This window comes from Episyrphus balteatus, chromosome 1 (assembly GCF_945859705.1).
Source record: "Episyrphus balteatus chromosome 1, idEpiBalt1.1, whole genome shotgun sequence".
In the NCBI taxonomy this organism is placed as follows: domain Eukaryota; kingdom Metazoa; phylum Arthropoda; class Insecta; order Diptera; family Syrphidae; genus Episyrphus; species Episyrphus balteatus.
In genome coordinates, this window is record NC_079134.1 from 126,449,822 (window position 1) to 126,467,938 (window position 18,117).

Consider the following 18,117-nt stretch of genomic DNA (forward strand, 5'->3'; position numbering starts at 1 on the left):
ATGTATAATTTTTTCAAATGACATTTTATAAATTAACCATCCATATTTTGCGATCGATTTATGAAAAGTCGCCATAATAGCCCTGTTCTTTCGGGAGGTGGCAAAAGTACTACTAGTAGTTTACCAGCGATTTTCAATGGAACGCACTTCCAGCAAACTCAATACAAATCGTATCTACTCGGGAAGAACAGCATGAGTAGATGATAGTACTAGATTAACCAAAACATCTACTAGTAGTAAACTACCACCTCCAATGGAACAAGGCTAATAGGAAACATTTTTCTTCTTTTTTAACAGGCCGCCTCCCCTGTTTCGTGTACGTGTTAGGTTTTTTCTTGAATGTATAAGTAATACGAGTCATTTTACCTCTACATTCAAGAGAAAACCTTACATGTACACGAAAGATTAAATGAGACGACATGACATAATTTGCCCAGCGAAAAAAATTGTTCTGTTTGTGGATTGGATTGCGGTTGTGATGTTGGACAGCTGTATGCTCAGTGGAGACGCTGTGTAAGAGAAAAGCAATTTGATGTAAATCTGCCAAACGAATCGAAGTGTAAATCTACCATAACAGTATTCACTCAACAACTCAAGTATAAACTTCTCCTTAAGTTTCAAAAAAAATCCGCACTACCTTATCATCTACATTCTGTCCCAAACACTACGCCAAATATGTTACAACAAAAAAAAAATCCATTGCCCATTGCGGAATTATTTGTACAGAAACAGAGCAGAATTCCAATTTTCCATTCATCGCATAGAAAATTTTTCACTCAAAAATGATTTAAAAAAAACGAACTGTGCTCAATTCTAATTAGAATGTGATTGAATAAAAAATAAACAAAGTGAAAATAATTACATAATGCAATAAAAAACAAAGTTGATATATGAATAAAAAAGGGAAAAAGAAAATTGAAAATCTTTGACGACAGTGCACAGTGTTTTTTTTTCTCTTCATCCATCGCGGTCCACACTTTGCTAATTTTTTTTTTCTGTCCCAAAAAAGGGAACAATAAAAGAGCAGCACAACTATAGTGTGACAAATGAAAATTTAACATATGCTAAAGTGAAAAGCAAGATACAACAAAAAAATATATATTTCGCTGTGTGCCGTGGTGTTTCCACACACTCGTTTTACTCAAAAAAAAAAAAATATAAAAAGGATTCCACCAAAAATCCGTCGGGGATTTTTTGAGAATTTTTCCAAATTTATTGGTTTTTTCTTTTTGATACAAAATTCAATTTCAATCAAAAATTATGATTCGCCACAAGATGTTGACTGCTAATATCAATAAAACTTCAAAATCACTGTGAAACTGGGAAAAAGTTGAACGATTTTGTGTGTATTTTCGTCGGTTTTTTTTCTACTTTTTTTTTGTCATCGTTGTCGTCCATCTCCGTCGTGTGGTTGTTGGAATTGTTTTTTTGTCGCTGTCGGTGTCCACCTCATGCTCTCGTCATTAAATTCCAATTCCAGGCGCTCCTCCAGCCTCGCCGAAAGCTAATTGTCTTATTCATAGGTAGATAAATATTTAATTGTTAATTTATAATCTGTGTTTTGGATTAAATCCGTCGTCGTTGGTTTTCTCCTTTTTCCCACCAAAAAACAAAAAAAATAACCGAAAGAGGGTTCGGTCGATATAATTTCAAGTTTTTTTTTTTTTTACTTTTTGTGGGTAAATGTCTTGATTAGATGCAAACGCACCTGGGAACTTGGGATAATCCCTTTTTTGTTTTATTATATTTTTTTTTTGTTGCGTTTTTCCATGTTTATTAGGGTGATTCTTATTTGTTTTTGTTCAAATGTCCCGCGCGCTGTCCATGTCCACATCAAACATGCAATTGTATTTAGTTTTATTTCTATTTGGGCTTTTTCTGATAGCTCAATGACCGCATCATTCTTTTGGGTGGTGATGGGGTTTTAGCCATTGTCACTGAGCACCTACAAATTTTGTCCAAATTTCCAATATTGTGCGCGGTGATTTGATTTATTCATACACAACTACTGCCAGTTTATTGGAACCCAAAGTGCACCCTCCTGCGCTCCCTCCCTCACTCACAACCAATGAATGCTTAAATCAGCGAAAAGTGATTTCTTTTGTAAGGATTGTGCGTTGCAAAATTGGTTTTTAGGGAAGAGGGGGAAGAATGTGATAGGGATGAATTATTGTAGAGTTCGTGTGTACTCTCTTGAATAAGGTTTGTCTTTCTTGTTTTTTTTTTTGGAAAGAAATATAACACGTTTTTTTGTTAATGTTCTTGTTCATTTCATGGCGGGAGTTTGTTTAATTATTTTTTTGTTGAATAATGATTGATAGATGCTTAGTTTTGGGGTTTTGGAACATTTAATGAGCAAATGAAATCATGATGTTATTGAGAAAGACAAACATTGTGAACAAACACAAAAAGCTTAGTGCTATGGAAATGTTTTTAATGTAGTTTCTTTCTTCTAAAAGAAATTCAAAATAAAGTTGCGTATAAGAATAAGGAATAGTGTTTGTATAATCAGAACATCGCAGAGTTCATTTATTTATTTAAAATATCTGAATATATATTTGTTGTTATAAAAACATACATACCTAATTTAAAGCTAAGGGCTGAATTCATAATCGTCACTCAAGTTGAGAAATATCTTAAGCATTCCCTCAATTGAATCCTTATTCAATCCTCAATTATCAATGACTTTTATTAATCAAATTTTCTTGTTCATAATTTGTATAACAATTCATTTTATAACATGGCTTTACGCCGTCTGCCAGAGTGACAACTTAAGTTTTTTTTCAATTCAAATAATAAAATACATATAATACACTACTGGAAAAAATTAAGGGATCAAAAAAAAATTCCAAATTTTTGGGCAAATTTCAACAGGCCGTAACTTCGAAAGAAATGGTCGTACAAGAAATCGATAAAGAAGGAAATTGTAGCTCCAAGTGTCTAGTTTTTGGATTAGAACTTTAAAAATTTTTAACCTCCGCGGTTTTTGAGTAATCGTAGAAAAACCAGCAACAAAAAAATTTTCAAAATTTATTTAGTTTTTTTTTTTGGTCTACGGGCGTGGAAAAATTTTTTTTAGCTTAACCACTACAAGGATCGGATACTTTGTTCATTTAGCTTTAATTTGGTTTTTTGAACACCTCGATACGTCCACTTCTCGCCGAGATATCGGTCTTCAAATGGAAAAAAATCCTTTGTGTTTGATTATCGATATCTCAGCAACCAATGATCGCACAGAAAGTTAAAGGTGGGTTTCAAGAACTTGAATGAATTCTCCTTAACGGCTAGCCATTGCTTTTCCAAAAAAAAATGTTTTTCTTATTTTCACATGAATTTGAAAATGCAACAAAAAAAGGGCTTTTGGTGGTTTTTTGGAAAATCGAGCGCTAGATCGAAAATATTGAGGAAACCGCTAATGTTAAGTGTGCATTTTACAGTTCAATATGTCCACAAAAATCCTACAAAAAATCAAATTAAACCAGCCAGCCGTTTTTTTGTTTCACTCGATCGAATTTTTGAAAAAATTAAAGGATCACGTTTTTTGCTCTGAAAAGCTCAATTTTCTTTTCTCATTTTGTAATGAGAAAAAAAATTGTTTTTCCTAGCTTTTTCCACATTTTTGCTCCAGAAAAAGCTTAAATTAAAAATAAAACAAAATTCAAAAAAAAAAAAAAAAAATTTTAAAAATAAAATTTTTTTTCTCTTAAACTTTTCAAGAGAAAAAAATTCAAAAAAATTTTATTTTTTTAAATCTTTTTGTTTTTCTGGATTAACTTTTTTTATATCTTCTTTTCAAAATTATGACCATATATATAAAATAAAAATTTTTTTGCAAAAAAAAAAAAAATGTGAAATTCAGTTCCTTTTTCGATAAAAAAAAATGAAAGGTATGATATTGGACTAAATTTTTGTAATAATCCAGTAACTAGGCATCATTATCTTTCAAATGAGCCATCGAAACCTAAAAAAATATTTAAGGGAATATTTTTTACGAATTTTTAAAAATATGTTACATGAGAGTAACGCTGGGTCCGAAAGGGTTAAAAAATCGAAAAAAAATTCAATATGGCTACCTTCAAACGCTTATAACACAAGAACGACGCAACTAATTTTACTGGTTATGGTCTTAAAATGTAGCTAAGAATATACCAATGATTTTTGGATTTATGTGAAAAAAAAAAAAATATTTTTGAATCCAACATGGATGCCATGGCCATACAAATGGTTTTTGTTTTTTTTGTGAAATTTTTTTTTTTGCATCCAACATGGTTGTAATGCCCTTCCCACTTCGGAGTTAAAATAAAAAAAAAAAACAAAAGCAACATTTTTGACAGACAGCTGCAAAAGTGTATGTACAGTGGTGCGAAATGTTTGCATGGATTTCAAAAATCCCGATGTCGTTTTCTTGCACAAAATCTATATAGATAAACAAAATACACACCTAATAACTCATGTAATAAAGCGTATTCTAAAATAATTCTTCTTCTATAACGTAAGGCCCGAGTGATGTATTTATAAAGGTCGTTCCATCCTTCGCCATTTAGTATGTTGTGAATTTCGTTGTTTGTAAAATAGTTTTTGCCGTATACGTCCCTTCTGATTTCAATCAAGATAGGGCATCCACCTAAGAAGTACAGCACGTCCTCTTTCTCTCTCATGTTGCATAGGCCACAAATCCTTATTCATATACAGGGTGTCCCAAAAGTAATGGATCATACGAAATATGCTGATAGGCCTACTTAAGGGCGCTCAGAATTTGGTAACTTGTTCATCCCAAATCCTTACGGTTTTCGATTTAATGCAATTCATGTGAAATTTTGAAAAATCCTTACTTTGCAACAGTATTTTGCTTCTTGCACCCACTATTGATTTTTGTTTTTTTAAATTCTTTTACAAAAATATTGCCAAATAATTAGGAACAATTTAGTAACCAAAATATTTTTTATTCCATACGCCATTTCGCTGCAAATTAACTAACAGTTTCAAGTTTTATAAAAAATCAATTTCTAAATAAAAGTTAGAATTCAACAAAACAGGGTTTTTCAGAACAAAAAACAACCAAAAACAAACACATTTTCTCGAACTTTTATTTGTTTATTTTTCTTTGAACAAAAGCCTCTATTTTTGTTTGTATTTTTGCTCTGAAAAACCCTGTTTTGTTGAATTCAAATTGTAATATTTTGCGATCTAACTGCAACTTGGGATACTTTTATACTTTTTTGAAAACGACAATAACAGGGCAACTTTTTAAAATAATAAACCATCCACACACCGTGCAAATTTTTTTTGCGGTGTTGCTCTCAAATAAAAGTTAGAAATTGATTTTTTATAAAACTTGAAACTGTTAGTTAATTTGCACCGAAATGGCGTATGGAATAAAAAATTATTTGATTAATAAATTGTTCCTAATTCTTTGGCAATGTTTTTGTAAAAGAATTTTAAAAAACAAAAATCAATAGTGGGTGCAAGAAGCAAAATACTGTTTCAAAGTAGGGATTTTTCAAAATTTCACAAGAATTGCATTAAATCGAAAACCGTAAGGATTTGGGATGAACAAGTTACCAAATTCTGAGAGACCATAAGTAGGCCTATCAGCATATTTCGTTTGATCCATTACTTTTGGGACACCCTGTATATAAATATCATTGTTAGCTTGATTGAGAAAAAAATTTTCTAAGTCAAGATTTTATTTTACTCAAGTAACCACTCTATGTTTGCTATGATAATATCACTTGGGCGAATGCTTGAGTTGAGAAAAAATCTTAACTTAAGTAACGACTCTGAATTCCGTATATTGCAAAAGTCTGAAATTCCTGTTCTGATTGGAAAATCTTCCAATATTGGCCGAAATGTCAGAAGTCTTCCAATAAAATTGTCTGTACGGTTGGATAAAAATTAGACAAATCATTGGGAGAAAATCAGCTGACATCTGCCGCCGCCAAATTTTTGTCATCATAATTAAAAATTGTCTGTTAACATGGTTGATAGATTTTAGAGGTCCAAAAATTGACTGATGACGGACGTTTAGCTTGGAAAAAAAAAATTATTGAGAATAACACTTACAATTTAGGAATTTGATTTCAATCTTAAAATTTTGAAAAAAAAAATTACCTACAAAAAAATCAAACTAATTTAATACATAATTGACTAAGTATTAACGTTGTTTTCAATTCTTTCATTAGTTTTTAGTCGAAAACAGGGGTCGAATTACGGCATACGTTCGTTAACGTATGGTTGCTATGTGTCCCTATCTGTTTCTACTAAATAAATAGAGACACAAATAGTAAAAACGTTAACAAATGATCGTAATCGTATGCTGTAATTCGACCCCAGTATTAGACTGGCCCTTAAAAGTCTTCATAATTTAAAAACACTTCATTATTTCTGCCCTTTTCTACTGTTGTTCTATAACACTGATCAACAAGATTTTTTGTCAAAAGAATCAAAATATACTTTTCTGAAGGTTTTACGGGTACTGAACTCGAATCCGAAGTTTAACAAATTTTATTGGCCTCAGTTTTTGAAATAATACTATTATCAAAGGAAATTTTACTATATCAAACTTTGAAGTCATTAGAATTATTTATAGGATATTCTTCGGATTTTATTGTTCCTTGAAGTCTATGTAAGTCACATGTAAATATTCGTAAGCAAATATATAGTTTCTATGAAACAAATCGTCATCGTAAAGCAAAATTGTTCTAAGTTTCAAATTTTTTTAAGGCGACATTTTTCTACTCGTTCGCCATTCAAGTTATGTTTTTTTATAAAGTTTGTTCTTTTCTCTTGAATAAACCATACAAGTTCATCTCATTAGTAGGTGCATACTATTTTTAAATATTTTTTAAAACTAAAAACCCAAAACTGGAAGTCGTCGCTTGGATGCTATCTGTCCAATGTCCGTTTTTCAAAATTTTGGGAAATCGATTTCTAAAGTTCGAATAAAAATTTTTGTTGATATCAGAAAATTTTTGTTTTTAAATGATTTTTTTTCTGCAACCCTTGACAATTTTATTTTTATAAAATTAAAATCAAACAAAAGTCATTTTGGATATTGGACAATGGCATATGGAGTGACAAAAAGTTTTCAAAATATTATTAAATAAAAAGTGGACTTAGAACAAAATATGATGGGATTTAGAACAATCAAGAATATTCGGGCCTCATTTTCAGAAGGCTACTTACCTGTGTTTATTGTTAAATATCCCATTAAATTATATTATTTGCTGAAAAGAAATTAATTTAAAAAAAAAAACTTTTTAAAATTCGGAAAGAGCACCCTCAAATTAGTAAAACTGCATCATTATCTCATTTTCGGTTAAAAGTGGGTTTAGAACAATTTTGCTTTACGCCGACGAAATGTGCAAATCAAAATTTTAATATTTCATGTCATGTCCTAATTTACATGTTTGTTCCTTAGTTTTGAAGAAAAATTGGAGATTGCTAATGTTGAAACACGCGAACGGTGGTGGTAGTGAAAATTTGGATTGACTTCAAACTTAAAATCGCAAACATTTTTTTATTATAGTTTATTTTGGAATACAATATTACAACACAATGGAATACAATACAAATATTGTTTAAATGTGTTTAAATCCTCAGTAGAAGACTGTTGTTAGCGTACTGAACGTACACATCAATAAGTCAAATAATTTTCTTGACTGTTTATTTTCATGACTAATAAACAATTTTTTACCTAATTTCTAATCCTAATCCACACCCTTCTTTTATCTTTTCAAAAATGATCATAATGTTTTCTTTTGCCTTATTCTTTTATGGACCAGCAAATTGTTAGAGAAATTTGAAAGACCGGTATGACCACTTTTTTTATTATTATGTTTCTGCGTCATCTTAAGGTCAACTCAACTCAACTAACTTCATATTTCGCAACTATACCTTTCTTCAAACAATATATTGAAAAGAAGCCTTTTACCGTTTCATTATTTTCTCCATTATGTTTATTCTAATTAAAGAGGCTTAACTAGAAATCAAATGACTAGGTTAAAGTATAAGTACTGATGTATTATATTAATAAACTAAAAAGCCAATCTAAACAACTCGTGATAATGTAATTAATTTTCTTTTCAGATCCTTAAAGCATTGAAATTTTACACAATTGGAACAACCTTTGTCGATTTGTCAAAAACCTATCCAGGACATTCAGCATTCCTAGTAACAAATTCTAAGAAATCAAATATTAATCATGTCTGGAAATAATCCTCATGGCCATCTTAGTCAACCTCAAAACTCATCATGGAATCCACTTCAGGTAAACCATTTCCTCCTCCAACTAATCTCGACTCACAATTAACAATTTTTACTTGTTAACAAAAAAGATAACAAAACCTTAATATTTGTTGTCCAATTGTTCTGAAACATATTTTATTATTAATTTAAAATTAAAAAAAAAAAGATACACTTTTGTAAATAATTTAAACAAAACAAATATCAAAATATCCGTTTATAGATACCGTCTTACATTCCAAGGCAACCGCAATTGGCACACATGTCCAATGAAAGGCCGATGGTTCGTTCGCCATTAGCTTGGCATAATCCAACGCCACCGGAATCCCTTTACAATTTCATATCGGCTAACCATAAAAACGTAAAAGAAAAAGATAAAGAATAATTTAAAAAAAAATATAATATTTTTATGTTATAATTGCATTGCCCCTCCTCGCCTGCACCCTTCTTATTAATTTTTTGTAGAGATTTTATAGTCCCATCCATAGATGTTGTTTGCTACCGTAAATTTGTGATTATTTTTAGTTCTGCATGTTTTTTTTTTTGTCTTTAATTTAAGCAAACCCAAAAAGCTCGCCTTTTTATCAATTGAAGCTTATTTAAATTTAAAAATACAAAATTTTTGGAAGCAATTTGACAAAATTAATTTTTTTTATAAAAGCATGTAAGCCATTACCGTTAACCTAGAAATAGTTTGTGTAACCTATAAGTAGTTTGTAGTAACCACCAAAACCACATAGAAATAATTGACAATCAAAAACGTATACTTTCTTTTATTAAAATTTAAAGCTAGAACAGTTGAATCCTTTGCTGCCGTCGTTCGTCAGAGGTCCTTCCCCATTCGATTCGATGGACTTGTCATTGCAATCGAATCGCAATAGTAGTTCCCCGCTAACAAAAGGTTTAACAGGTTCGGTGCCACCAGAGTTTGGTCATAAACCACCGCCACTACCCTCCCATTCACAAAATAATTTTCCCATGTAAGTTCATTTGCATTTATATACATAGTTGGAAAGCGTATAAAATTATTACATATATATAAGTACTTTCTAACACTGGGTATACATTTATTGTATTTTGATTTAAATTGTTACAGTCATAATTTATCGACCAACTCGAATGCTCATCATTCGCAAGCGATGAGTTCGGCACCACCGCCACCACCTCTGCCGAAGTACATGAATACGAATGGAAATGATGTGGATATGCAGCAACAAGCATGTGGTCTTTATATCAGAGATACTGAAAGAATAAATGATGATTACGCCAAGATGACTAACAGGAGTTGTGAAAGTGATGTAAGTTAAACTATTTTGTATACGATAATAACAATTTTAGCAAAGTAATGTCAACTTTAAATTGACTATGTGTTTATAAAACACTCTTTTTTAATTGACTTTAAATAACAATTTACTTTAGCGTGTGTATAATCAGAGATTGTGAACATCGATTACTGTTTTGACGACAATGTTTAAGGCTTTTGAGGGGTTGTCTTTTGGAATTACCAAAAAATGTAAATAAAATAAGTCCGAAGGAAAACATATGTTAATCATTTTGTGTTAATTACATACAGCTGTGCCTAAATAATAGAAACACTCCAATCTACCAGCGAAAACTGTTTGCTAACATAATTCAGGCAAACCTATGAAAAATCTTGATTTTGTTAAGAAAACAAAAAAATATTTGTATTTGGTTTCAACTATTCAATCAGGTGGTCGAAAAAAACATTAAACACTTGTTTGAAACCTAAAAGAAGATAGCTTTTCGATTTAAAGGGTCAAGTTGGTGGTCAAATTTTTACTTTTAATTTAAGTTCGTGTATTTTATAATTTTAAAAACACTTTTCTTTTAATATATCACAACAGGGTACGTCAACAAAATCGAATTTTTTTTTTTTATTGTTTGTATAGGGGAAGTGGGGGCAAGACCGCCCATTTAGTGTGTGACTGTCTTAAAAATCAATACAAAACATTTTTTAATGAAAATTAAGACTTTATTCATTAAGTTTTTCCATTTTTGTAGGGCCTCTCATTATTATAAAAAATACTGATCAAAAGAAAATTTTGAAAAACTGCTAACAAAAAACGATCTTGCCCCCACATAGGAGTAAGACCGCCCTATTAAATTTTGTTGCTAGTATGATCGTTGCAATAATAATTCATAAAGATATTATCTTTATCGGTTCCCAACCCATCACATGCTTCGTGGGATGATTTGGTACATAAGGTGCATTTAAATCACCTACCTTTTGGATTTGATTTAAAAAGCAGCTGCAAACAGAAGAATCTTCATTTCCAGTATTATTTCGTGACTTTAGCTTATCTGTTTTAACTCCTTTAAAGGTCACATTTTTGCCCCCTTCCGATCTTACCTGATTTTCTTGAATTTTTTTTTTTTGAAATAGAATCTTTAGGATTCATTCTTTCGCAAAAAAAAAATACTCATGAATATCATCCTTTTATTATAAAAAAAGAATCAGTTAAAAATTTTAACTATTTTCCTGTTAAAAGTCCAACTTACAAGGATTTCGGTGCCCTAAGCTTGAATCCGAAGTCGACAAAATTCTATCACATCACGTTTTTGAGATATCCCGTTAGAACATTGAAAATGCCGCTTTTTACCACACTCACAGAAAAAATAACTATTTTATTAGTTAAAACCGGGATAACTATCCAAAATAGTCATTATTGACTATTTAAATAGTCACTATGCAGTTTTCGAGGTTATTTCTTAGCGTTTGGTTCTTTGTTTTAATTAAATTTGTAACGGTTTTTAAAAGAAATATATTTTGTCTTTCTAAATCTGTTTAGATCTTTCAAATATCTGTTTTCTTTTTTGAAAAATCTTAAGTTGAATTCAACGTGTTTGGTATATTGTTCATTTGCCTATAATAACGAATCTTGAAAAGTTCTTTTCCAATTACTTTCAAATTTTGACACAACGTTCCATTTACAAAATTATTATTGTGCCTTAGACATTTCATATGGTTAAACTATTATACTAAGCCCTGATTTTTCAATCGTCAGTTAGACTATCAGAAGAATAAAAACTGCCAAATGTCAATATAAAAAAAACTTTTATTCCTAGGAATAAGCTCTAACTGAGGTTTATCTGAGTATTGAAAAATTGGCTCTAATTGTTCTAGCTGTGGCTTTTTCAGATATAGATGAATAAAGCCTTGCTATCCTAAGCTACATGCTATTTGATTTGAAGGAATTTAAACATTCACAAATCTACCCTGATACCCTGATTGCCAAAAACCTAAGAGAAACTTCAGTTCACTCAAGACCTGATGCACTACGTATATTTTGTCGTTAGTCGTTCCTTTCACAATATTCCAGTTGAAATAAAATTTAGTTTAAGACAACAATTTTTAAAACAAGGAATATAATACCACCTTGCGGCTATCGTCTTTCGGGGTATTTGGTTAGTCTTAGGGTTTGCCCCTCGTACATTTACATGCTTTGAATTTTTATATATTTCTTGATCCTGATGCTTCAAAAGATAAATTATATTTATAGGTGGTTCAAAGCTATTTCATATTTCACACAAAAATTAAATTTCACGGATTTTTTAAATAAATGAAAGACAATTCATGTGGTTTTGTTTTTGTTAAAATTACAAAAAAATGTTTTCTTTTATTTAATTTCAGATTCAAACAAATTTGACAAAACCAGTAGAACTGGTTAAAGAACCTACTTACACAAATTTATCAAATAAATTGATTCCGAGCTCACCTAAAAAACGTAAATATGAACCACTCACTCGGCATTATAAACAAAATTATTATAAACATTTTCTTGAATTCTAGTTTCTCCGCCATCAAGTCACCAGCACCAATTGCAACAACACCAACAACAGCAGCTTCAGCAACACCAGCAACAACAGATGCAGCAGCACCAACAACAGCAGCTTCAACAACATCAGCAACATCAACAACATCATCAACAACAACAACAACAGCAGCAGCATCAACAACCGCATCAGCAACATCAACATCAGCAACAACAACATCAGCAACAACAACATCAGCCACAACAGCATCAGCCACAACAACATCAACAACAACAGCATCAACCACAACAGCATCAACCGCAACAACAACATCACCAACAGCAACAACAACAACAACAACAATTGCAACTTCAGCTGCAACAACAGTATTCCTGTTTAACCAATGGACCAGCTTCTCCCGACAACAACCGTCTCAATCATCTAGCCAACTTTAATGCTCCTCTCAATCATTTGCTCACTGCTGCCGAATCAACAACGGTTGGCACTTGCTTACCACCAAAATGCGGTACTGATCTGACAACTGTCACCGCTACAGAAAATTCCTGCAACAGTGTCTCAACTAATGACTCGCCAGCCAATGTTACTTCCAATGAAGACTCGGTCGATTCAAGTGGATCACGAACGCGTCGAAAGCGAAAACCTAACAAAACCATTCGTGTCTCGCATGACAGTGAGACAGATGAAAACATTTCACTGGGCGAGCAAGCAGCTGCCAAACCAGATGAAAAGATACCTCCATCTCTACCAGTTATTCCTGAAGTTTCCAATAGCAATGGATCACTTTCGTTAAAGCCAGAATCTGCCTTAACACAACCACCACAACAGCAGCAACTCCCCCAGCCGAAAGATGATGCATGTTTCAGTGATAATCGTATCCTAGAAGGTCCACCTCAAATACCGGATGCTCCTCAATCTCCGTCGCCACCACCGCCTCCAGAAAAACAACAGCCACCACCACCACAACCACCAGTGATAACTGAAACTATCGATTTGCGTTCCAGTACTGAAAGTGATGAGGCTCTGCATCCGCCATGTGAGACAGCTAACACTAGTCTCATGCATAGAAGTGACTCGGACGATGTAGAGACAATAGATAAAATTGCGGAGATGATTGCCAACAGTAGTACTGGTACTAGTCGAACAATGAATTTTGATGATCCAATTAGTAGCTGCAGTAATGGCAGCAACAAAAAGGACCCATCTTCGAGTCCCGTTGTGATAAATGATGATGATGATGAGCCAGAAAAATCTCCTCCTTATGTTCGCCAGGGTCCTCGCACTCCAGATGCCATAGCTGATCCGCCATCGGTCGAAACAACTTCTTGTAAGACAAGCGACTTGAAAAGCATATTCGAAACTTCATCACCTTCTTCACCAGTGGAATTAATCCAAAACCATGCACCAACATCACCATCACCACCAACACCACCACCTCCACCGGCGCCACCACTACCCACTCTTCCACAGCCGCAGCCTCCTCAACAGCCGCCACCGCCAGCCTCTCCGCGACCACCCTCACCACCGCCAATTATAGAAGAAGAAAAAGACGACGAAGTTATGGAAGTTATAGCAGCTCCTACCGAAAAACAATCCTCACCAAAAACTAAGGTGGACAGTGCGAAGAGTACTTTTGAAGAGGTACGAAATACTTGTTTTTACTTGTTTCCTTTCCTTTTAGAAAAAATAAACTGTATCTGACTTAACTGACTTAATTATTTTATTTCAAGGTTGAATACAAACTTGAGGAGATGTTTGCAGGAATCGAAGATGAACCACAACCTGTAAGTGCTCCAGCTGCTGATGATACTGCAAATAGCGAAGTAGCAACGGATTTGAGTCTTGCCCTAGCGTTGCCACCACCCAAACCAACTATCAAAGACGACGAAGAAGATGATGAAGACTCCGAGCATAAGCCGTTAAGTGCGATTGCTTCCACTTCGAATGCCACACAAAAACGCCAACATTCCACGCCAAAAAGTGAACCAGGACCCGCCAAGAAGAGAGTACGATTGACAAAGAAATCTTCGTCGAATAAGAAGAACAAAGGAAAAGCTGGCACATCGGGTGCTTCAACGAGTAAGGCATCAACTGCTCAAGGAAATAAGACTAAAAATAGTGTAGGTGGAGGAAGTGGATCCAAAGTGGTGGCGTCTAAAATAGAAGAACCACAGCCTGTTGCAATTGCAGCCGAACCTAAACTCAAAGGTCCATATATTTTGGTTAAGCCAGATGGTTCAATAAATGTCATAAACGCTCCCATTGCCGAAGATGATTCGGAGAAGGTTAGCAAGGTGAAGAAAGGTCCAAACACTCATGCCGATCGAAGTAAGATTCGTGGTATTCATATGAGTACGTTGGGCAATAAGTATGATGCAGAAACAGCAGATGCCACTTGGATGTGTGTGTTCTGTAAGAAGGGACCACATAAGTTTGGTCTAGGTGATTTATTTGGACCCTATATTATAACGACAAAATGTGAAGATTTCGAAGCTGCGGAGAGGGACGAGGGTGAGAATGAATTCGTAAGTCGAAGGAAGAAAAGCGAAATGTTCCAGAAGACGCCATATTCGTTGCCAGTTGTGCCATCGGCGCATTCAAATGAATCAAATGTGAATGTGAGTATTGAAATGCTATTTCTTATAATTTAAATATTTGCCTTACATATACAGGGTGTCCGGTAAAAATAGGATAAGCCTAAAATGGCTGATAGCTTAACTTATGACTGTGCTAAAACCAAATAGAAAAAATTTCTATCGCAACCAGTTTAGAAAATATTAGCTTTATTTTGTTCAGTGTATTTAAAGTTTCGTTCGTTTTCTTTCACCACAACCACGAATGAATGAATTTTATAAATTTCTTTTAAATTTCTACAATGATTAACTAAAACTATAAGCACTTAAAAATTTTTATAGCTGTTGCATTTTTTCTTTGAAAAAATATTGAAATTCGTTTTTCGATGCAAAACACCTGTGGTATAAAAAAATCAATAAGAACGTAGGTAGGTGGCCAACTTTTTTAAAAAATACGCGTGTCCAAAGGAGATTGCGAAATGGTAATAGTTTTTATCATATCTAGAGTAACTAGAAAATTATTGTTACAAAAGTGCTAAAAAAACCTATTCATTTTATAAATTATTTTAACTGTATAATCTTTAGTTAAATTAATTTAAAGTAGAAAAAAAAACATTTGTTTGCTCAGTTTAAGCATGGGCATACAGCTCTGCATCAGAACAGTTTGTTCTGAATTTTGACTTATTAATGATCTCGTTTTAAATAAGTATTGATATTTTCGGATCCTTTGGGCCAATGCAACCTTATAAAAAATATTGGCACGTTTTCGAATTTATGTTGAGTTCCCAATCTTATTGGGCTACGAAAGACATGCAACATTTGCTAGATGCAATTTTATTAAAAGTTATAATGTATAATAATCCAATCTTTATTTTATCTTTTTAAACTGACAATTGGCAATTAGCAAGCAAATAATTTTTTTCTATTTTGCATTTAAAAAAAAGGTAAATTACTTTTTTTATAGCCACTATTCAACGGTTATAAAATTTTTTTAATGGTAATGTATTAGAAGAATTATTGTAAAATATAACTAATCAAAAAACCTGATGCAATCCATGCATTTTTGCCAGCAATTTGAAAAAACTTAAGATTATACAGTTAAATTAATAGGCTTTTTTTGCACTTTGGTTCCAATAACATCCTAGTTACTCTAGATATGATAAAAACTATTACCATTCTGCAATCCCCTTTGGACGCGAATATTTTTTAAAAAGTTTGCCACCTATGTTCCTAATGTTCCTTTAGCTATCAGCCATTTTAGACTTATCCATTTTTTATCGGACACCTTGTAGAAGTAACTTCACCGTCGATACAAAGCTTACCCTAATTGGAAACTTTTACAACTTGATAGGGTTCAAGATTTTTTCCTACTCAGCTGTTTGAGAATTTGCACTAACTTTCAGTTCAATAATTATAAACAAAGATATTTTTGCACCATGAACCCTTGAAAACCAAATGCATAATGACTTAAAAGTATCAACCATATCACGTAAAACTAGTTTTGCAAGAATGGAAGGGTAGCATCCCTGAAAATTTGTAGGTGCTGCATTTCCGATACGAAAAGAGTTAGTAATAATGCCGGTTTCTCATTTGTCTGTCTGTCTATCTGGAGCTGCTGCTTCAACCATTGAAGCGATTAACTTCAAACTGCCTAGCAAAAAAATCTCAGTGGGATGAAATCACCACAAAATTTTAGATCGAAAAAAAATCTCCAAAAGGGCAAAATCCTCAAGAAAAATATTCTTTTTTTTTTAATATCTCCAAAATCTCCACATACCCAAGAATTTTTTTTTAAACGGACAAAGTTAATACTAAATTAAACATGATTCGATTACCTCATTTAACTATTTTACTAAGAAATCTTATTGAAATTAATGTATAATAACGCATGTTTTGAACAATGTTAATGTTATTAATATTTATGCATATTTTTGTACTTGACAAATTTAACATTCAGGTTCAGTCAAAAACAGGCGGTAAAAAGCAAACAATTTTTTGACATGGTACTATTATCATTTTCACTATTATTATGATTTTAAATGATTAAATTGAAATGCAAACACTGTTTCTCTTCCTGAAATGAATTGTGTATCAAGCAATCAAATCGCGCGCGGGATAATCGGTTTTGGCCATTCACTAACCCACCGAAATAGGGATCCGAAGTTTTTTATTGAAAAAATAATACTTTTTGGACCGTTACTAACAGTACCTACCATAGAACTGTTTTCTTGATGTATTTATGGGAAACGACGTAACTGGTTTGAATTACAATTTTTTTTACACACATGTTTCAGTAATTTCAATGTTAAAATTAGGATTTTTTTTTTTCAATTAAAAAATTTTATTATTTTAAACTTAGTTTTTATATGTTCAATAATATTTATTTTTCTCACCAAAATAAATGCAAAAAAAGTGTAGATTGGATTATTATTTTAAGTGGTAGGGGTACCCCCCAACTATACTCCAATTTCCCGTTTATTTTAAATTTGTATGATTTTAACATTTATTCAGCTCCATCATCGAAGTCGTTTCAAGAAAACCGACAAGAAACGACAAGTTCTACATTTACAGAAAAAAGTATGGAATCATTCCGTTTTGATTTTTATAAAGGATAATTACCATAGTTGCTAATTAAATTTGGCACAAGTTAGGTGCATTAAAAGGCAATAAAAGCGTTAATAATTGAATTGAATTGTGCTTATTGATTTGGTGTTACAAGTTATATTTCAGTTTATTAGGTCTCCTAATCTCGATAAAAGAAATTGATACCTCGCTAGCAGAAGGAGCTTAATGAAGGCGTTTCATCTCAACGCTTCAATTGGAAACAATTTTTCATTTTTATATTTATATCTGTAAAATGCTGTCTACCTTTAAACAGAAAAACATTCTTTTATACCATTTTTGTTATTATTTTTTCAGAACAAAAAGAAAAAGAAACTTGTTGAACCACAATCTTGTACATCATCAGAAAAATCACCTGAAGATCGATTTTTTGGAATGTCCAAAGTATCCGACAACAGCTATGAGGTGTGGATGCATGAAGATTGCTCAATTTGGGCACCTGGTGTCTTTCTTATTGGTGCTCGAATAGTTGGCCTAGAAAATGCCGTATGGAGCAGCACAAATTATACATGCACCATATGCAGTCTTAAAGGTGCAATGATATGTTGTCTGCAGCGTGGATGTGGTGCAAAAGCGCATATACCATGCGCTAGACTTTCCTCCTGGGACCTCAACGAAAGTGACTTTAAGACCTACTGCGAGAAACATGCACAAATTGAAATTGATGCGTCATCGTCATCGTGAATCTTAGTGTTTTCTCTTTAAAAACAAAAATAAATCCATTCTAAAAATCTTATACATAATATCTATGTCTCTCTTATCTTTCTCACTCTCACAAATATTGTTTGAATAAAAAAAAAAAAATTAATTAATTTTCATTCATTAAACAAAAGAAATTAATTAATGAAAGATAAGAATAAAATTAATCGAATGCCCGCCCAACCCA

The 18,117-nt window shown here is 32.5% G+C and overlaps 1 protein-coding gene across 3 annotated transcripts; it reads left to right on the forward strand.

Annotated features, from left to right (window-relative positions):
• Positions 1-719: 719 nt before the first annotated feature.
• Positions 720-17,974, forward strand: LOC129906834 (uncharacterized protein CG5098). 3 transcript variants are annotated; one of them, XM_055982774.1, is made up of 9 exons: positions 720-1,523; positions 8,089-8,269; positions 8,468-8,605; positions 9,034-9,224; positions 9,341-9,542; positions 11,897-11,990; positions 12,056-13,677; positions 13,767-14,654; positions 17,529-17,974. In XM_055982774.1, the coding sequence occupies exons 2-9, from the start codon at positions 8,204-8,206 to the stop codon at positions 17,913-17,915; spliced, it is 3,588 nt and encodes a 1,195-aa protein (XP_055838749.1). In that variant the 5' UTR covers positions 720-1,523; positions 8,089-8,203; the 3' UTR covers positions 17,916-17,974. The 3 variants fall into 3 exon arrangements, with proteins under 3 accessions (XP_055838749.1, XP_055838750.1, XP_055838751.1); XM_055982775.1 differs by lacking the exon at positions 8,468-8,605; XM_055982776.1 differs by lacking the exons at positions 8,468-8,605; positions 9,034-9,224.
• Positions 17,975-18,117: the final 143 nt, after the last annotated feature.

Excerpts from the sequence above, each read along its gene's own strand:
- LOC129906834 (XM_055982774.1), top strand. The coding sequence starts at position 8,204 with ATGTCTGGAAATAATCCTCATGGCCATCTTAGTCAACCTCAAAACTCA. Across the intron at positions 8,606-9,033 it reads TATCGGCTAACCATAAAAAC|CTAGAACAGTTGAATCCTTT; the intron begins GTAAAAGAAAAA and ends TAAAATTTAAAG. Across the intron at positions 11,991-12,055 it reads TCCGAGCTCACCTAAAAAAC|TTTCTCCGCCATCAAGTCAC; the intron begins GTAAATATGAAC and ends CTTGAATTCTAG.